The sequence below is a fragment of the Mustela putorius genome, unplaced genomic scaffold (assembly GCF_011764305.1).
Source record: "Mustela putorius furo isolate JIRA1106 unplaced genomic scaffold, ASM1176430v1.1 tig00537227_pilon_pilon_pilon, whole genome shotgun sequence".
Lineage (NCBI taxonomy): Eukaryota > Metazoa > Chordata > Mammalia > Carnivora > Mustelidae > Mustela > Mustela putorius.
The window spans coordinates 28,148,539-28,170,730 of NW_025422368.1; the positions used below are offsets into that span (position 1 = coordinate 28,148,539).

General features: G+C 36.3%; 1 protein-coding gene across 1 annotated transcript in view; it reads right to left on the reverse strand.

Annotated features, from left to right (window-relative positions):
- Window positions 1–5,087: 5,087 nt before the first annotated feature.
- SLCO1C1 (solute carrier organic anion transporter family member 1C1) overlaps window positions 5,088–22,192 on the reverse strand; it is a 61,174-nt gene continuing 44,069 nt past the window's right edge. Inside the window, exons 10-15 of the mRNA XM_004755726.3 lie at window positions 21,724–21,919; window positions 16,789–16,954; window positions 14,043–14,227; window positions 11,320–11,384; window positions 7,111–7,228; window positions 5,088–5,514 (exon numbers count right to left, since the gene is read on the reverse strand). Of these exons, the coding sequence (XP_004755783.1) occupies window positions 5,292–5,514; window positions 7,111–7,228; window positions 11,320–11,384; window positions 14,043–14,227; window positions 16,789–16,954; window positions 21,724–21,919 (953 nt within the window). The 3' untranslated portion in view covers window positions 5,088–5,291. The remainder of the gene's footprint in view (window positions 5,515–7,110; window positions 7,229–11,319; window positions 11,385–14,042; window positions 14,228–16,788; window positions 16,955–21,723; window positions 21,920–22,192) is intronic.

A 22,192-nucleotide genomic window follows, 5' to 3' on the forward strand; every position in this document is an offset into this window, starting at 1 on the left:
GAAAGTAAGAAATAAATATTAATTAAAAATAAATAAATATTAAATAGGCGACTGAGAAACAGAATCCAAAAGCCATTTCTCCAAAAATTTCAGCCAAGTCTCTGTCAAGCAAAATCCACAAAAATGAAAAACCCGAGTATAAAACTAGGAATGAGAAAAGAATATAATCTAAGCTTACTTTCTCTAATTTTATATAATTAAAAAATCTTTAAACAAACTAGAAGATTTTTCTAGGAAAAAACAAATTTTCAAAGTTGAATCACTAAGCAGATATTTTTAAAAAGTTAAAATAACCAATCAAAAACTTTTCAAAGTATTATTTCTTTAAAAGGCTAAAACATTCTTTCAAAGAAAGATCTGTTCCAGAACTTTAAAAACGAAATCGTTTTCTAGTTAACTTTACAAAACTGCGTAAGCTTGATACCAGAAGCTGACATATAGGATAACAAAAATGTATAAAGGAGGAAGATAAAATTGTATTTTCCTAATACACTGCAAATAAAATTACCTAGGTCCAAGACTTGTTAATACAAAGTGGATTTAATGCCAAATAAGTCTGCCAAATAAAGTTACTCATCTTTTGAAGAGATCAGCAGCGTACACCATCACATTAGAGATCCTGCACTTGTGTGAGTTATCATTAACTCAGTATATTCTAAAATTATTGAAGCATGAAACTTTTAATTATACTCATTAATATTTAAATGTGTTAATGTGCCTTTAGTGCTTGATTCATAGGAGGTCCTCAATACATGTTTTTATTCCTTTTTCTTTTTTCCTAATTGTGAGATTTCATGGCTTCACCAGTAGATGGCATCGATCTTATAACCATTTAGGCTTCTCCTGATGGAATGTTCACAGAGCTGACCACATGTGTTATTCTTGACAATGTTAAAGTAAAGGCACAGGGAACAGAAAGGAGATGAGAGTTTGGAAACATCAAGTAGAGGGAGGAAGCTCTAGGGTCTTCATTTTGCAGGGTGGGGAAACACAATATGGTTTGTGTTTCTTAAATGAGAAATGGAGGTAGTAGGGTGATGTTTGAAGAACTCAGAATAGTGACCTCACTATATACTAATTACAGGAGAGGAGAGGCATTACTCCTAATCTATCAGAGTGGACAGTCAATAGATGTTGCCCAAAGTCGATGAGTCCATAAACAGTATTTGTATGTTATTTATAATTTTTTAACTTTAATTTTTTATATTTTTAAGATTTCATTTATCCATTTTACAGAGAGAGAGAGATCACAAGTAGGCAGAGAGGCAGGAAGAGAGAGAAGGGGAAGCAGGCTCCCCGCTGAGCAAAGAGCCTGATGCTGGGCTGGATCCCAGGACCCTGAGATCATGACCTGAGCCGAAGGCAGCAGCTTAACCCACTGAGCCACCGAGGTGTCCCTGTATGTTATTTAAAAACAAGGAAGTGACCATCAGAAAAACCAACAACCCAAACTTGCAAGAAGTAATTGCCTTTGAGGAACAGAAGTGAAGTTAGGAGGCAGGACTGTTACTTTCCATTTTAAATCATTCTGCATCATTTGATTTTCTTTAACCATGTGCACATTTTGGTATGTTAAAACTTTTCCAAAGTAGATGTCCAAAACTTATTTTTAGCAAAAGTACTGGGAGATAATAATTTATGGTAAAGATTAATACAGGCATAATGTGGCTATCCAAATCTGATAAAACTCAATTTAAATCTTGCTCAACCAATTACTGAGACTTGTTAGCTTTGAGTAAGTTGCTAAACTCTCTAAATCTAGGTTTCTTCCTCTAAAGATATCACTAATTATACCCAGCACATAATGTTATTTTGATATTTGAAATTGAGGAAATGTGTCTAAAGCTCTCAGCACACATAAGGAGAATAATTAATATTATTATACTTACTAGATGTTATAAAATTATTAAAAATGATTATTATTCTCAAGGATATGTTACAGTCACTGTATTCTATCAATCTCCATTTATGTATGATTGTATAAATCTGTCATATATAAGTGGAGATTTCTTAAATGCTAACGGTCATAAAAGTTCTTCTAGTTGTTTTTCAGAGTTTCAGAGGGCTTGTTTTTATTACCTGCTTCAGAGGCCTCATGATGGAAGAGAAGGAGCCAGTACTAGTTTATCCCCCTCCACCTTGGCTAAATCATTTTATCCAATTAAACTCACTCCATTTATAAAATGACATTGCTGGAGATTAACCTGTCTGAAAGTTACAGGGAATCAGATGGTCATTTGAGGTGCTGGTCAGTTCTAGAGGCTATGGCTGTGGAACAAGAGAAGAAAGTGGACCGCTGAATGTGGAGCAATTGTGGAGACCCACGTGTTGGTCAAGGCCTTACCTCTAAATGTCTGGCCCAGGAGCTCAGGGAATTTTTTTGACCTTTGAAATGAAGTCTGGCTTGTTAGAAAAAAAAAAAAAAGTTAATCATATGCTTTCTGAGGCATAAAAAGCCTGCTTACTTCTGTCAGATGAATTTACTCATCCAAAATATCAGGGTCCCCTTTAGTAAATTCAATTCCCCACTAAATGATACCTTTGTGTGCCATATTAGTGAGTTTAGTTTTTATAATTCCACTGTCAAATCAATGGTTATGCATAAAAAATGCTTCCTTTTCACCAACATCCAGTACTTTTATGAAAAAAGATCATTCAATCAGCCTTCATGCCAATTTTTACTTATTTTTCAAGTTACTCAAGAGTAAATTGGATAGGATTCCATTTAGAAATTTACTTGCAAAAGAGTTATTTTTCAGAATTTTGCTACAGAAAGGTTTGAAAAATAAAGAGGATGTGGGAGACAGGATGAGGATGATGAATTTTAATTTCATCCCTACAAAGAAAATTCTTGACAAGCGTAGTCACTCACCAACTCAGCAAATATTTGTTCTGGGTAAGACTGATACTGAGACGACAAAAAGAATTCCTGCTCTCAAGTTAGCACAGCAGCAGCAGGTCTGATGGAGGCCTGCTGGAAACAAAACATGTCTATTTTCATTTTCAAAAATAGGACAATATGAGATGATCTCACATCACTAATTCAAATGAAATGACAACGTTAATATACATTTAAAGGAAAAAGTCCTCTGCTCTCCATCCCCAAACTTTTCATCTTGTTTTTATCCCATTCGTATTTACAGGATTGGTATGTAATGGAAAAAGGAAAATACAGCAAACTATTTTGTTTGGACTATATGATCCTTCCACTGTTGAAGACTATTGGTTTTTGTTTGTTTGGTTGGTTGGTTTGTTTTTTGTTTTTGTTTTTTGTTTTTTGTTTTTGGGTTTTTTTTTGTTGTTGTTGTTGTTTTTTTTTTTTTTTTTTTGACTATTGCATTTTTGAACTGGGCCTTCTTGTTGGACTTAGGCTCCTAGAAACCCCTCAAACAAACTTCTTGTTGGGAGCGTTCTGATTGCATGCTCTATTTGTTGTAAAGGCTACTAAGAATCATGGTACAATTTCAAGACTCCACTGCAGTGGCCTCTACTTTAAGTCTGCTTTCTTAAGAGGCCCAGGCTCCTCTCACACAGCTGGTGGAGGAAGAAACATATAGGAAGTAATAGAGCTGATGATGGAGGACTGGTGAACCTACTGTATCTCCTCAGAGAAGCTCCAGGAAGCCAGCAGAGAAGAAATGCCCCAAACGAAAGAGCTATCTGCAAAGCTACAGCCCCCTGCCCAGAATCCCTTAGACCCCATGATGAGTGCCAGATAAAGCACCCAAGAACCACACCATCACTCAACCCATCACCTCCGCATTCCTCTTACACCATCTAAGCTTACTGTAGACTTTCAGAAATTCAACTTTCAACTGCATTTTAGGAACACATCATGTGTGTACATCTGAAGGAGCTTACATACATTAAAATATGGGCAGAATTAACTGTGCTTCTTAATACACTGAATTAATGGAAGGGCAATGAAGCATTTTTTTAAAAAAATTATTTTTTCAGTATTCCAAGATGCATTGTTTCTGTACCACAACCAGTGCTCCATGCAATACGTGCTCTCCTTAATACCCACCACCAGGCTCATCCTTCCCCCAAATCCCCTCCCCTCCAAAACCCTCAGTTTGTTTCTCAGAGTCCACAGTCTCTCATGGTTTCTGATTTTCCCCAACTCACTTCTCCTCTCCATCTCCCCATATCCTCCATGTTATTCCTTATGCTCCACAAGCAAGTGAAACCATATGATAATTGACTCTTTCTGTGTGACTTATTTTACTCAGCATAATCTCTTCCAGTTCCATTCATGTTGATACAAAAGTTGGGAATTCATCCTTGCTGATGGAGGCACAATACTCCATTGTATATATGGGCCATGTCTTCTTTATCCATTTGTCTATTGAATGGCATCTTGGCTCTTTCCATAGTTTGGCAATTATGGCCATTGCTATGAACATTGGGGTACAGATGGCCCTTCTTCTTACTACATCTGTCCTTTGGGGTAAACACCCAGTAGTGCAATTGCAGGATCATAGGGTAGCTCTATTTTGAATTTCTTAAGGAATCTTCACACTGTTTTCCAAAGTGACTGCAACAACTTGCATTCCCAACAACAGTGTAAGAGGGTTCCCCTTTCTCCACATCCTCTCCAACACCTGTTGTTTACTGTCTTGTTAATTTTGGCCTGACAATGAAGCATGCTAATAATAATTTTATACTTTACCATCATGGTCACTTCAGGTGTCACACACAATGCACATATAATGGATAGTTGAAGAGCTAATAATCCAAAATTTGAATCCTCCAAGATTATTTGCCACTATATATTTCTGTGCCAATTACTAAAGTCCAAAAGAAAGGAAGTGCTTAAAATGAAATCTTTCTCTACATATCTGGCTCTATTCCAACATCTTCATTAAGGTCATATTTGAAGGAGGCCAAGATATAATTTAATTTTTTAACAGGACTCTCTTCCCCTTGACAAGTATTTCAGTTTAAAAATTACTCTATGTATAGCTATTAGACTATCAGAACAATTGTTCTAGCAATACAGCTAATAGATAACGGGCGCAAGGCAAAATTAAGCAGAATGAGTAAATAATATATGGAATTTATATAAATAATATAAGGAAGAAATAAAAGGTTTGGATTAGCTTTATTATCTGTATTTTCTGTAATATGTTTAATTTTATTTGTTATTAGGTACATTATCTCATACTTAGAGTCAAAGAAATATTTTGAAAGGAGAAAAAAAATGACACATTAAAAACCCCTTTGATTAAAATCTATTTGTTTGCAGAATTTCCAGAAATTAGAAAACATGGCTTCAAGTCGTCATTTTTCTAAAGCTGTGTTTCCTTGCCTGGCCAGCAGCTAGGTTGTAGCAAATGATCACTTGTAGTACAATTTTCCTTCCTGATTCTTGTAGACACCATTGTTCCTTCTGTCTTGGTTCTGAAGCTTCTATGTTTTGAAACACAATTTTTCTTTAAAGTGAAAAGTACTGCAATACTTAGGAAAATGGACACTGTGCCCAGCATCACAGTAAGGCCCAGATATATACGTCTAAAAGAAGAGAGAAACTCAGTCATAATTATTGCAACTATCCAACTTTAAAATGGGCAAGGAAGGTAACAGTATCATTCAGTAGATAGCAATACCAAGAAAACCAATCTATCAATGAAACTGTCACAAGGATGTTTTTTCTTAAGAATGCAAATTCAGTGGCTAAAAAAGACCTTTCTATGAACATCTGGCAGACTATTGAAGGCAGTATGCTAACATAAAGCGACTTCTTAGAGGTGCCATAATTTTTAGTTACTACTAATTACATAATCAGTTCCATCCTCTCTGTAAATTATTCCCTTAGACCAGGTGACCATATGTCTATTTGCCCAGAACAGTCCTAGCTTATGCTGGTGTTGTCCCAGTGTACTTTTTAATAGTGCCCCTTTTCACTCTCAAAAGTGTCCAGGTTGAATGATAAATTATGTGGTTATCCTACCCTTGAAACTTGCCCAGATGCACTTCTACAAAAAAAAAAAAAAAAAAAGGCTGCAAGAAGGAATGTCAAGGGAGAATCAAAGCTAAGTAGAGCAGAATGACTTAAGAATTAGCCAAAGGTTTAAATCACCTTCTTCAATAAGAAGCCTTTAGTTCTTCATTCTATCATAAAACAAGAAGGTATGGAAGGGCAGGTTGAATGATTTATTCTGGTCACCTTGTACACATAATCAGTCTCTGATTGAAATACATTGTCTTTACATTAAAGGAAATGCCGCCTTAGCAAATGTGAGCAAAGCACAAATTCTACTGAAAGGTCAAGTCCTTTTCAAAGACCAAAATAAATTTCTCACATAACATCAAAGCCTATTAATCAAACAAACTTATTTGAGATGGTTGGCTCAATTCACATCCAACTTCCAACTTCCACAGTTTAGTACCAAGCTTATTCCTCCAGAAAATGCTCAGATTGTAAATCTAAAAAAAAAAAAAAAAAAAAAAAAAAAAAAAAAAAAAAAAAAAAACCTTCCTGCTTTTAAGCCATTGAAGCATTGCTTTCAGCAATAAGGGGCCTAAAGTTTGAAGAACTGAACTGAATGATACCACAGTGAAAAACCCATGCCCCTCAACCCCATGCACACTCATACACACAGAAAAAACCTTTTACTTTTATGCATCTCAAGTACTGGAATAATTGAACATCAGTTTGGCAATAAAAGCTGGACAGATTTAGAGCCAAATCCAACTCTTGCCCAGGGGGATTATATCTGACGTAAATGGGACAGTTTGGCTCGGTCTGAAAAAGAATAGAATTAAACCCAAAATGTGACCTAAATTTAAATGCTTCTGTGCTTCAGAGAATTACCCCCTTGTGTGCATCAACTTGCAAAAATTCTACTATATTCTGGAATCTTTTGTGAACTTTATTTAAGAAAAGATTACTCTTTTAAAATGGGAGTCAAGATTAGGAATGGGGAAAAACTGAAAGGTCTTCTAGCCAAATAAATAGCAATAAAATTATTCTATAAAATAGAATATGCTTCTTGGTTTGATGATCCTTGTGCAGTGAAACTCCATAAGGAATGATTATTGCTCATTTCATTGTTCAAACCTGGAATGTTGTAGTGGGGAGACGCAGTAATGAGTCTAATACGGTACCTGAAAGCATTTGAATCATAGAATCTACAGGAGCCTCTACTTCCACATCTTTTAAATCCCCATTTGAGGCACGAAGTGTCAATCAAAATTCCAAAATACACAGGAGCTGGGATTCCTGCTGTGAGAAAAACACACAATTGCTACTAAAAATATATGCCCATCTTTTGATTACCCTATAATGAATGAGTCTCAGAACCACTTACTTTCAAACTAAAAAGAAAAAAACTGCTTTGGGGGAAATGGGTACCTGTAGAAGACCAGAATACACCACCTCATCCTATTTCTCTGGCATAAAGGTTATTTTGAGCAACAGAAGGCACAGAAACCCCTAAGACAGAGCAGAAGTTTCCTTTTTGTAAGGGAAGCAACATTTATAACGGAGATCTCCATTTGTAAGGGTGTCTACATCTCTGTACCCAGAAGAGGAGGATTCCTAATCCCAAGAGGCTTTAATCAAAGGAGAAGGAACCCACCCAAATCTCCCTAACAAATCTAACCCTTGTTTACCTTACTTTTCCTGGTCACCTTCCCATTATTTAAGAATGGGTTTTACTTATTTTATGTTACACTTTTCTATTGGGCAGATAATACTCACTTCTAATGATATTAACATAATCTCTCATTTGATTTTAAAATACATAATAGTTTCAACATAATGACACCAATGTTAGTATTAAAGATAAGACTACAAAATGTAGTGAAGTTATGTGGCTTTGGTAATGATTCTGTCCTTTTAAACCTGTTTATCTTTATGGTTATGCCTCTTATTTGATACACAACAAATTTCAGTTTGTTTCAAAAATGTCTTAGTTTTTTTGTTGTTGTTTTCAATTACATAAAAACTTTGCATAATTTCATTTTTTAAAAATGTCTTCTCCCAGGGATGCCTGGGTGGCTCAGTTGGTTGGACGACTGCCTTCGGCTCAGGTCATGATCCGGGACTCCCGGGATCAAGTCCCGCATCGGGCTCCCAGCTCCATGGGGAGTCTGCTTCTGACTCTGACCTTCTCCTCGTTCATGCTCTCTCTCACTGTCTCTCTCTCAAGTAAATAAATAAAATCTTTAAAAAAAATGTCTTCTCCCAGTATTTTTTAAAAGATTTTATTTATTTATTAGACACAGAGAGAGAGATCACAAGTAGGCAGAGAGGCAGGCAGAGAGAGAGGAGGAAGCAGGCTCCCGTTGAGCAGAGAGCCCGATGCAGGGCTCGATCCCAGGACCCTAAGATCATGACCTGAGCCAAAGTCAGAGGCTTAATCCACTGAGCTACCCAGGCACCCCACATAATTTCATTAAAAAAAATTTACTTATGTATTTAAGAGAGATAGAGGAGACAGGAGCACACAGGGGGTCCATGAGTAGTGGCAGGGGAGTGTGCGGGAGAGGGCAGAGAGAGAGGAAGAGAATCTTCAGTAGACTCTCTACTGTGAACAGAGCCCCACATGGGGCTCCATCCCAGGACCCTGAGATCAAGACCTGAAAAAACTATGCATGATTTCAAATTAAAAATTAAACCAGAGTTACATTTACAAACTCTACTTTCCGGTCTGTCCTCTCTTACTTTTTTCCTTCCTTCCCTTATAGGTAACCACCACCACAACCACTACCATTACTATCATCATGATCATCATGATCATCATGATGTTTTTAGTTTATACTTCTGTTGTTTCTTTTTTAAATGTTAGCAAATACCTTTGCATATATTTATAATAATTCTACCTTTCCATACTTCTTACACCAAATGTATCATAGTATGAACATTGTTCTACATTTTACTTCACTTAAGGGTATAGCCTGGAGATCCCTTGGTAGTATAGACTGCTGTGTCCCTCTGAAATTCATATGCTGGAGCCCTAACCCTAATATGACTGCCCTTGGACACAGAGTTATTTTTTTAAAAAAGATTTTATTTATTTATTTGACAGACAGAGATCACAAGTAGGCAGAGAGGCAGGCAGAGAGAGAGAGGAGGAAGCAGGCTCCCCGCTGAGCAGAGAGCCCGATGTGGGACTCGATCCCAGGACCCTGAGATCATGACCTGAGCCGAAGGCAGCGGCTTAACCCACTGAGCCACCCAGGCGCCCCGGACACAGAGTTATTAAGGAGATTATTAAGATTAAGTGAAGTCTTAAGGGACTTAATTTACTAGGACTAGTATCCTAATCAGAGGAGTAAAAGATACCAAAGCTCCCTTTCTCTCCATGTGTACACAGGGGAAATCCTTGAAAGGACACAGTGAGAAGGCAGCAGTCTACAAACCAGGATAAAGGGTCTCAGGGATCTCGCCAGATACCAGGTCTGTTGGTACCTTGATCTTGGGACTTCCCAGCCTTCAGAACTGTGAGACTATAAATTTTTGTTGTTTAAGTCTTTCAGTCTGTGGTATTTTTTTTATGGCAGCCAGAGCTGACTAATGAATTTGTTAAGATTACAGGGAGATTTTTTTCCCCCATTCATCCTTATAGCTGCATAGGATTCCATTATGTGGGTTGACTATAGTTTATTCAAATATGTCATATTGATGGACAACTAGATTGTTTACTGTCTTGCTATTATATGTAATGCCACAATAATTAGACATCCATAAAATTTTACTTATTTCATAGTTTTGCTAGCAAACTTTTGGTATCAACTTCTACAAGTGGGATTGCTGGATCAAAAGATAAATCTATACATAGTTTTGTTCGTTACTGTCACATAATCATGGGGAAATGGCACCATTTTTTCAACAGCAATATGTAAGCATATCTATTCTTCATGCATTGGGAACATTTGGTACTTTGCAAATCTGATAGCAAAAACCATTCAGTATAATTTTAATTTGTGCTCTCTTTATTATGAGTTTGACTATCTTTTCATATATTAAGAGCCATTTATATTTATTTTCCATGAGATGGCTATTCATATCTTTTTACCCATTTTTCCCTATGGGTGTTGGTCTTTTTGTTCTCAATACTTAGGGGCTCTCTTTGTAATAGGGATATTATAAATAGTCTGTTACATAATTTGCAAAAAATAATTGTTCCCAGTTTATCATTTGCCTTTTGGCTTGCTTGTGATATTTTTGCCATTTTCAAGTATATTTTTACTTTTATGGAATCAATTTTATGAATTTTTAATACTTTATTTTTCATTTTTAAAATAGGCTCCATGCCCAAGATGGGGCTTAAACTCACAACCCTGAGATAAAGAGTTATGTGTTCTACTGACAGAACCAGCCAGGTGCCCCAGTGAAACATTTCTTTTCCTCAAAATCTTTTTCACAGTGTAGATTATATCTTTATCTCCAAAAGAAGTAGATATAGAAACCAAATCTAGTCAGAGATTTCCTTCAGGCTCAAAAATCTGATGTTTTTCTAGGTAAGCTCTGTTGTAGAATTAGATTCAGCCATAATGGGATAAACTTCCATATTTGCTGCTTCCCCAGTTTCACTGGGATTAAACCATATCTTCATATATACCCATTTTATATCAAGATTTCTTTATTTTCAGACTTTTTAAAGATCTGAGTTTGTTTTTCTCCCTTCAGTTCTTTTCTGTTAAATTACAGAAGAACATGTGTGATTGTTTTGCTTTCTCCCTTACAATATAAACTTTGCACAAACAGAAAACTTACCTGATTCATTAACTCTATTTTCTATGGGTTTTAACTAATGCATACTGAAAAATTTATTAGTCATAAAAGAACCATTCCAATTGCATTTAAAAATTGTCAGTTCAAAGCCATACTGTTTTGATTGTATGAAAGAGCTGATCTTTCTACAAAATGATATATCCCAGCATTGAGACTAGATCAAAAGAATTCTTTCCATTTTAACAACTGAAAAAATTATATTAAGGCTCAGCCTTTCTTACTGACTCATTTCTTGCTTTTTTCCCAGAGGGCTCTTTCATAACAAGAATAAACTTTTTGACAATAGACCAATGCTGGAAGAGACAAGATTGTTAAACAAAAAAAGTCACTATTCTCACAACATCACTTTATTATACCACAAGCACAGCATGGGCTCTCAGTTTCTAAAACAAAGGAAGGGAGAAGTTGAGAGTCGGAGGGAAGGAATAAAGAAATAAGGGAAGAAATAAAATAAATAGGGACCTAACCGACTACATTATTTAGTTATGCATGGCAATTCTGTAAAAAAATATTTAGAAAAGTATTCAAAGCACATTTGACATGGCTACCATAATTAAAACATACATTATACTTACCAAGAACTCTTACTGCTAAGGTGTAGATACCCAGAGCAAAAGACTTAAGTTGTGGCTTAATGCACCTAAAAACAACAAAAGCACTATAAAGAAAATGTAGCCCATTAAAGCAAATAGTAATATTAGTGATAATCTGCTTAACATAAATAAAATAATCTTAGAATTCAAGTAGAATTCTATGGGAGAACCCATAGTGTCCGAGCATAGCGTGGGCAAATTATGTAGCTCCATGTGCTATTAGATGCAATGCGTCAGAGAGTTTACAGTTACTATTTCCAAAATGTAAATCCCCTCTCCATGATATATTCAAATAGTATTGGATAAAGTAAAATTGTCAGTTTAATCAGCAAAACAACAAAGACTTACAGACAAAAATTCTAAGAAATTTGAGGCAATAAGGGATCAATAACCTATAACTAATTTTTGTGGCTCTTGCTCTAAAAGCACAGGACTATATTGATCCAAGTTGATACAGTCACCATTGCTGTGGCATGCTAAGTGTTTCTGTTAAATAGTGGGGACCTGAATCTTGCAGCCAAGTATAAGAATACCTAAATAACAAGAGCATCCTTAATATGACTGTATAGCTTTAACTAATTGGCCTGTCAATTTTAATGATAATAATCATGATGATATTATAATAACTGAGTGTTAAGCACGGTACCAATTTCTTTGTATGTATAATATCACTTAATCTCTACTTTAAAGGAGGTAAAAATCACAACTTTTCTCCTTTAATCCAGGGACATCTCCTTCTGCCATCAAAACACAGCGTGGTTCATCTGAAAGGCTGGTGGTGAAGATGACTCTTCCTTAGGAGCCTGATTAAGCACTTGACCCAGTATAAGTTGTAGAAGAAACACCCACCCATGAAGAACAATTCTGGTTTGAGAACTCTGGTGCAATGCTCTCCATATCATGCTCCCATTTGAAAACACAGTATCGCGTGTTTTCCTTAAGCTTTTTTGCGAAAAATGTATTTGTGGATGTTAGGTCCTATTTTCTGTTTATCTTTCCTGATCAATTTCCTTAATATACTGTGGGAAATCATAGATATATACTTTTGATGAGTTTCATTGTAGAATAATGTTATATTCATCCTTCAATTTGTACATCAAGTTAAAAATCAACTAATCATCTCCTAAAAGATGGGTTTCTGATAAAATTTGACTTTTTATGCTTAATAACTTTACCAAAATTTGTAATATTTTTAGATTCTTTTATCAATTGTATAATAGTAATATTTGCATGGCTATTTCCATTAGGAAGACAATTTTTTAAAAGATTTTATTTATTATTTATTTGACAGAGGGAGAGAGAGACCATAAGCAGACAGAGAGGCAGGCAGAGGGAGAGGGGGAAGCAGGCTCCCCCTCTCTCCCAAGCAGAGAACCCATGTGGGGCTTGATCCCAGGACCCTGAGATCATGATCTGAGCTGAAGGCAGAGACTCAACCTACTGAGCCACCCAGGTGCCCCTCATTAGAAAGAAAATATTATCACTGGCAATTATCCAATACCATTTGAATATAGTTATATATAGCTATATATAGTTATAACTATATATATAGTTATAAAACTACTATTTTAAAGTTTGAATTTATATACTTTTTTATAGAGATCTATGACAGGAGAGTCAATAAGTAATGTTCAAACATAAATTATATTACAATAGAAGAGAAGCCTATAGGAAAGTTGAATTAAGATATAAGCACAAGAAGAAAGAAATATGTAACATATTCACTGTAAAAGATTTTTTTGTGTGTAATTTTAAATTAGGTAATATTGGTTACGTAATCTGTTTTCTACATTCTCACTGATTACATTTAAAAGAGTGATCTACATTTAAAATTATTATATTTTTAAATGTAAATATTTATAATGTACTGGAAATCAATGTTTACTTACTATTAAACTTAAATTTTTAGATGTTCACTTAACAATATGCAAAAGGGGTACACAGTTTTAAAAATTCTTTTAGAGTTTTTAAGCAAACACACTTGGAATCATTAACATATATTCATAGATTAGAAAATGCAATTGATTTAAAGTTATGAATACCCCCACACCCATATATATAGATAATTCTAGTCAGAACAAGAAAAATAACCTATATACTAAAATAATAAATGTGAAATGTGATATTAGATGAATCTTTAAAACTATCTTAAAATTTTATCATCCATAATTTGGTGAAACCATGCTTAATCTAAAACACAACCTAGGGGCACCTGGCTAGCTCAGTTGGTAGAGCATGTGACACGTGATCTCTGGGTTGTAAGTTTGAGTCCCATGTTGGGTGTAGAGATTACTAAAAATTAATATCTTAAAAAATAATAAAAAGACATTTAGTCTACACTGTATAATATCATCCAGAAATAGCATATTATTATTGATAATAATAATAGGATAATTATTATATTATCTAGAAATAGCGTAGTGTATTTTTTGAGTGGCTACAGAGATGTAGGTACTATAGTGGTGTAGGCTCTCTAGACCAATGATTTGCAGAAAATTTTTAACTGGAAATACTTCTCTTCAACCATATTTTTGCATAAAAACCCAAAATGGGAAGAGTCTAAAAACTAGAACAAGGATATGGGTCAAGACCCCTGAGAGAGCAATAAGGAATCACAATCCTATGGAACAGATTTTGAAATCAATGTTCCAAACGATTGTAGTACATCTTTTATTAAAACTGGGTTAGGGAGAATCAGTGTTCACCTCAGAAGCAGTATGTATCCAGGTATGCCACCGAGAGATAAAGTATAGGACGTGATGACTGAAATGACAAGGAAATACAGAAACATTTTGGGACATCCATTATCTTTTTGACACCTGCCCACCATGCCTGAGGAATTTCCTGACTTTGAGGCTGCAATCCCCACACAGGTGCAGTTATAAAATATCTGTAACACAACAGAACAAAGTCCAATTATTGAGGTAACATTTAAGTAAAATTGAAAATATATATATTTTTAAATAGACTTCACAATATAGTACACATGCATTATATAAACAGTAAGGTAAATATTCTTTTATTTCTCTGTGTTAAGCTATAGTGAGCAAAGTGAAATCTATACAGATCATGTTTTTTTCATCCAAACAGCAGCTGTTCAAACTACTGACCCTACCAAACAATACTCAGTAAATCCTAGTGCATCCAAACATACTTCATCTTCTTCTCTGCCATTTCCAAGTCTAAGCCACCATTATTCCTTGCCTTGGTTATTGCAGTGATCTCTTTACGCTCAACTTATTTCCGCTCTTATCCACACAGTAACCAAAGTGAGCCTTTAAAAATGGCAGTCACTATTCTCAGCCTTCCAGTAGCTTCTTCTTATGGTTGTATAAAATCCAAAATCCTTGCAGAGGCATACATACTCTAATGGAGCTCCTAGATTTCCCTCTGATCTCACAGCTCAGTGATCTTCCCTCTCTCCCTCTGCTTCAGCGAGACACATGGGTTTCCACTGCGCCCTTGCCAATCTTCGAACATGGTGAGTTTACCCATGCCTCACAGCCTCGCTGTTCTCTCTGCTGGGTAGCTCTTCTAGATAGTAGGAAGGCTAGTGCATGTACCCCAGGTTTCTGCTTAGTTCATTAAAGAGGGCTTCCATGACCACCCATTCAAAAAAATACCCCCATCTCTCCATCCTTTATCCTAACTCATCTTTTCCTTACAGTGCTTATCATTACTCATTAGAATACTATATATTCATTTGTTTTTAAACTATATATCCCACTAGAATGAAACCTCTAGCAGAAACCATCTACTTTCTCATCATCACATATGTAGAGCCTAAAAAGGGTCCTCTTTTTAGGCATTCAACAAAAAATCTGTTAAATAAATGGGCATAAATTGAGGATGTGACTTTGTAATGGTAACTGGAGGGAAAAGTCCTGACTAATAAATTCAACTAAATCTTGGAGAGGCAACTTTAATAATTCCTCATTATTTTTATAAATTTCACAAAAGAGCTTGTGAATTTTTGGTTAAACAGTGAAATAAAGCTGGCATTTCCTTTCCAAGGAAGAGTAGAAATGTTGTTGTTGTTTTTTTAACTGTCAGGTAAAAACTTTTGAACCTTGACCTTGCCTCTTACTAGATACATGAGTTTAGGCACCTCAGTGCCTCAGTTCTCACATGAGAAAAATAAGATAAGTAATACCCAATTACTCGAAGATCATGATAGTTAAGTCCCATTTTTTTTTTAAGCACCTCTCTTAGTTCCTGGCATGAATGTTTTCTGTAAGTGGAAGTTCTAGGTAAGGAAAACTTTCAAGCAGTTTGGAGAAAAGAGTAGAGGCTGGAAGAAAAGAAAGGAGCAGGAGGAAGGGAAAGAAGAGGAAAGGAAGGGAAATGGAAGGGAAGGGAAAGGAAGGGGAAGAGAAAGAAAGAGGGATAAAGGGAGAAAGAAAAAGAAGAGGAAAGAAAAGAAATGAAAAGAGAAGAGAAGAAAAGAAGGAAGGAAGGAAGGGAGAAAAGAGGCAGGGAGGGAGGGAGGAAAGGAAGGAGGGAAGAGGGAAAGGGGGAGGGGAAGGGGAGAGGGAAAGGGGAATGGAGGGCAAAACTCAGTTTCGCTTGGGTAGGTAGTCCCGTTCATGGTTGCTGGAGGCTAACCCTTCCTACTCTGACTAAAAAATCCAAGTAACAACAAACAGAGAAAACCAAAATCAACATAAGCCTTTGCCTAAGCATTCTTATCTAGATAAGTATATGTAAATAGATGTGTGAGTTAATTTTCAGCCCTCCCAGGACTGTCAAATACAGGCAGATTTCATCACCACAAATAGACAGCAGTCTGACTGCTAGCCATATAAACAGAGAGCACAAGAGAGAGTCTATGTTTGCGACAGAAATGTAAAGGTGTGACTACAGAAATGAGTCTTTAATGATTAAAGTACACAATATCCTTCACAACTAAATTTCTTACCTTTATTTCTAACCTCATCTCCATAATCCACCCTACAGAGCTCCTTCATTCCAGCATCTACTCTTTTCACACATGGGCTGGATTTCCCAGGCAGAATGTCTCGTGCTATCAATCTCCTCAAAATCAAGTTTGTGATCCCTGGGTTTAGACCTCTCAGGCTAGAGGTTCTAACACTGACCTCTATTTGTCCTGTCCCTAAAACCTCCAACTACCACTGGCCTTGGAGCCATAAGAATTGGATCCCAATGCAGATCTTATCACTGAGATTTTCTCAGTTGAGGCTAATATTCCTCACAAGCAAAATGAGAGAACTATATCACTGTGAGGCTCTTCTAGCATGTTTCATGATTCTAATTCTTACCCTAGTTCTTTCAACAAGCCTAGTCCACTAGCTCTCCATGTAAAAGAACAAGGGTAGGGCAAGATCCAGAGCGGCGACCAGTGTGGTCTACTTCTGGGTTGGTCCCTGAGCTCCCACAGAGCGTGTGGTTTATGTAGAAGGCACCACAGGCACACACATTGGGATTTCTTACAAGAGTTTTTCCACTCCTGGTGGAGGTTTGACAACCAGCAAGACATGCCGATGCATATGTAATTCCATTTTCACCACACATAGGTTCCCATTTTGTCTCTGAACATTTGCATCTTGAGTTGCAATCTGAAAAGAGAGCTCGTTCATGAGAAGAAACAGGTTTGGTTCTGAAAAGAAATGTAACAGTATAAAATATTACCTCTTAGCAGGCAGCACCCTAAAATCTTCAAAAATCAGTGTTCTTGAGTATATAAGTGGCACTGCCAATGGAGATTGCCTTTTGAAAACACAGTGGTCATCAGGAATGCTGGTTTCTGATTATTAAATGTGAGTCTACTATTAAAAAGCTTTCTCTTGAAAGTTATCTTTAGAGGTTTACACATTCACATAATATCCAGTTCTTGGCTTATGGTTTCTATAAAAATCGACGTTCTCTAGCATCTTCTAATGTATTTCTGTGCAAAGATGGAGGAAAATGGCTAACAAAGCAGAAAGATAGAGTAAACTTCTAGAGCAACTAATGACGTTTCTTAAATGCATTGCAGGCAGTATGTGCATGCGTGTGTGTGCTTTTCTGTCATTTTCCTTCACAACTGTCCCAGCATCAATAAAATGGGCATTGCCGATGGTGCAGTAAAAGAAAAAAACAGTCAAGCAGTCAGCATTATGTCAACAGACTTTGGAAGAACTACACATCCTATGTGAGTGTCTTACTAAAAAAAGCACTGGCAGTTCATCTAATTTTTCTCTCTCTCATAATCTCCCATTCTACATAGCTCTTCCATATCTTATGTTTTTCTTTCTGATTCTCTTGTACATGCTTTTCAATCACTTACCCATTCATTTGTTCATGTCAAAATTTTGTGGAAGCCTTCTAAGTGCTAGCTTTATGAATGAGATGATATTTGCCCTTAAAGAGCTATCTTTTTGTTCTAACTTGACATAATTTTGATATCTTCTCTCTTTTCTCTCCCTGTTATTCTGTCTTACCTTCTCCCCTTACCTCTCCCAGAATTCCTCCTCTTTCACCTCTATTTCTTCCCCTCAACTGAATGACCTCATTTTTCTTCTTTTATTCTCCTTGTTCTTTTCATATTCCTGTATTCTTCTAGGAGGTACTTGTGCAATGATATTTCTCTTCTACTTGCAACTTATTTTTCATCCATTAGCACTCCATAATTCTTTTTGTTTTGTTTTTTTCCCATTATTTTGAATTTATTTATTTGTTTATTCCCCCCCCCTTTTTTTTAAACAAAAGTGTTTGAGAGCCTAAAAACCAAACAACAACAAAACCCCCAAGGGCACTGTCATGTACACTCAGTATGGGCAGAACAGTTTCTTTTATTCACTCCTGTATCTCCAGCAGCAAGAACAATCTGGGACATACTAGGTTAAGAAACAAGATTTCTGGTAAGTCAATCAAACTAAAATGCTATTCTATTTTGGAGGGAAATACATGTCATTTTGGCCCCTCCTTCTAAGAGGTAAACCCCATAATGACTGCAATTATAATTTCTTAATTGATGGAATATTCCATCTAGTAGAACTGCCATGCATTTTTGGTTACTGCAAACATAAAAAACAGAAACAAAAACAAAACAACAACAACAACAAAAACAGCCCCTGAGATGTTTCCAGACAGAATAAAAGGGTATAACTAGGCCTTCTGGGAAGTCATATAGTAATATTTCATCCTGTTCTCTTCCATAAGGCATTATTTGGTAAATTAACTGAAACTATTTTGTAGTATCTGAAAGTATAAATAAGTGCCTTTGAAAGCCTAGAATCAGGCCACTATAGGTAGTGTAGGACTGAGATCTCAGAAAGTTGGTGCAGAAAGAATTTTGGGGGAGATCTAGGCCAACTTCTCAGTTGGCAGATCAGGAAAGTCATGTCCAAAGTGGGCAAATTACTGGCTCAAATTCACAATGTTTATTAGAGACAAACTTCAAAATGAGAATTCTTCCAGGCCTTTGGATTCTAAATTCTTGTCTCGCATCAAACTTACTCTCATTATTGCAGAAGAAAGGTTTCTTCCACTACCATATCTAAAGTTGTTTACAGGGTTCCTGTTGAATGTCTAGAATCAAAACAGCCTTGTAGGGGCGCCTGGGTGGCTCAGTGGGTTAAGCCGCTGCCTTCAGCTCAGGTCATGATCTCAGGGTCCTGGGATCGAGTCCCGCATCGGGCTCTCTGCTCAGCAGGGAGCCTGCTTCCTCCTCTCTCTCTCTCTGCCTACTTGTAATCTCTCTCTGTCAAATAAATAAATAAAATCTTAAAAAAAAAACCAAACAGCATTGTAGAACAAAACAACTCAGGATAATCCCTGGAGAGCATGTTGTATTCTATTCTATAAAGCCAATTATTTTCTATTACTAAAAGTAAGCTAAATTTATCATCTATGACTATCTTGAAGCAGAAATTAATTGCATGCATGTTTTACAAAGGATGTGTTGACAGAATTATTTAAAATTTTAAGATAACTTTTGTCAAATATATCAGAATGTTTATATTCAAATGGGATTTGCTTTCAAAAGAATCATGTTGGGATGCAAGAGCTTTTTCCAGGGATGTTGCCATTTCTTTGGCTGCTTCCAATAGCAAAGCTACTCTTAAAGGTTAAATCTTTGCCATTGTTGGGAATATTCTGAAAAACATGGAAGGCAATTTTAGTATATTTGCTGCCGAAGCGAGAACTGGAAAGCAATTTTAAAAGAGGAGATTTAGAATGTTTTAGACAATGATAGCATTATTGTAATGCGATTGTAGTCTTTTAAGGCAATTGCTTCAAGAGCTAGTACTTCGAGGGCTAGTACTCATGCAATGAATACGCTATCTTTTATTTGTTTAAAAATATCTAATAATTTATTGTGTGAGTATACTTTTAACGTGAACCTCAAAACATTGCCACTCTTTCCTGTTTATGCGCTTACTTTTGGCTTAGAAATGCCATGATGTTGTACAAAGAATATTATACTTTGAAGAGATAACTGACCTTTCTAAATTCAGTTTCTTTTAAAAGAGGGTAACAAAACTTACCTTATAAAGATGCTTTGAGGATACAAGTGAGAAAATGAAAGTCATGGTGTTTTGTAAATTGCAAAATACAAAGAAGTTTACCACTGTCCATCTACCATTAGGATCATAGGGACAGTTGAAGACAGTGTAGGGCTTCTACTCTCTCCAGAATCTTCTTGCAATTCCTGTTTACAGCTAACGTCCTTATTCTATATTGCTGACTGTTAGCAAGGCAATGCTACTACACTCAGTTAAGTCTAACATCACTCTGGTAACTCCCAGAAGCAACAGTATATAAACTTCACAGTCACTAGTTTTCTTGGACTTTTTAGATAATGAAAAGTATAACTGATATTCACTTAAGAGCAGGAGAAACCAGATTAATGAGGGTGATGGAGATTGGACTATGGAGACAAGACAGACAGGTAAGCATGGAAGGAAGCACGGGAAGAAGCCTGGAAAGCAAGCAGTAAATGAATAGCAGCTGAACTAACAGAAGACAGATCATTAGATCAGGAGCACTGGCCTTTGAGGCACAGGCAGAGTTTAGGCAGTGAGGTAGTGCAGTCAGGGTGGTAGGCCTGGCATACAGTAATAGCTCAATGTTTAATTTAAACAGATAATATATATTTGGGTGGAAGAATGAAGACACCTGTATCTGGGAACTCATGTTCAGAGGTAGAGTGATGGCAAGGACTCTTCAAAGGAAAGACAGGGTAGTTCCTTCAAGATGCAGCTTCGTATTAAGACTGACAGACGCTTGGGACGCCTGGGTGGCTCAGTTGGTTAAGCCACTGCCTTCAACTCAGGTCATGATCTCAGGGTCCTGTGATCGAGTCCCCCACATCGCTCCTTGCTCAGCAGGGAGCCTGCTTCTTCCTCTGCCTCTGCCTGCCATTCTGTCTGCCTGTGCTCGCTCTCTCTCCCTCTCTCTCTCTGATAAATAAATAAAATCTTAAAAAAAAAAAAAGACTGACAGACCCTGGAAACTAAGAAAAGTAGTCATCCCTCCCATACGAGATGGCACAGGTCTGAAAACATCAATAAATATTCTCTTGACCAACTGCTAAGAGCTAAACAGAGCTGTTGTGTGGTTCACCAGGTTGAGAAATAGCATTCTCTTCTGAAACTTCACATAATTTGAGTACAACAGAGACTACAAAAAGTAGCACAGAGAACTTTTCAGTTATCCAAGTGTTCAAAGAAAAAAAATACAATTATTTACAAATGGCACATCTCTTTTGTGCCAGGCAAGTACTAATCATTTCCATGTCTATTATCTTGCTTAAATCTTATAAAATTTTATAAGGTAGTTAGTATTCTTCTTTTTTTTTTTTAATGGAAAAATTTGGGGCGCCTGGGTGGCTCAGTCAGTTAAAGCCTCTGTCTTCAGCTCAGGTCATGATCCCAGAGTCCTGGGATGGAGACTTGCATTGGGCTCTCTGCTCAGCAGGGAGCCTGCTTCCCTTCCTCTCTCTCTGCCTGCCTCTCTGTCTACTTGTGAGCTCTCTCTCTGTCAAATAAATTAATAAAATCTTTTTTAAAAATTTAGAAACTATAATGAAAAATTTGAGGTTTGATTAGATTAAATGACCTATGCAATGTCATTTCACTAATGATGAACAGAGGTGAAATTCAAGGTCTGTGTTTTCCATTGTCAGGTTGACCTATACAGGAAGATGTAGATTTAATATTTTTAATAATTTCTCTTAGGCAACCAAATTCAAAGGAGATGACAAATTTTGGTGATAATAAGATCTCCCATGTCAACGTACCATCGGCTATTCCATGATAAAACTATAATTCCTTTCTCATATTTATGATGTTTACAATAAAATTATCTTATTTTGAAGCTCTATCTATAATTAATCTGATTAAACAAGCCAATCTCCTCAGATTACTTAGTAAGTAAACCTACCCTTGGTAGGAGACAGTTATTCCTGCCACATCAGAATTTTCACAGCCCAGTGCAAACAGGGAAAGGAATAGGAGGTACCCAAGAACAGATGATCCCAAGTAGAGTTTTGCAGCTCCATACACACTGATCCTGAACTTTTTCATAACTATCCCCCCAGAGAATATTCCAAGGGCCACTGCAGGTATGTTGATGAGTCCTGAAGAACAAACAAACAAACAAAAAAATATATATATATAATATTGTGAATCTCTAAAAGAAATTTGAGTGTGCCGACATAAACTTTCTGAGAGATTATACAAAGCTATATAATATATTATATTATATAGCTGACAGGAAGTTGTCAATTCCTGACAACTTGTTAGACTGGTTGGTCATTTTAAGTTATAGAAATATTCACTTACTATTATTCACTGACATATCAAGAGATTTTTGAGTGTCTAGGTTATAGATTAAGGATAGCACAACTGAG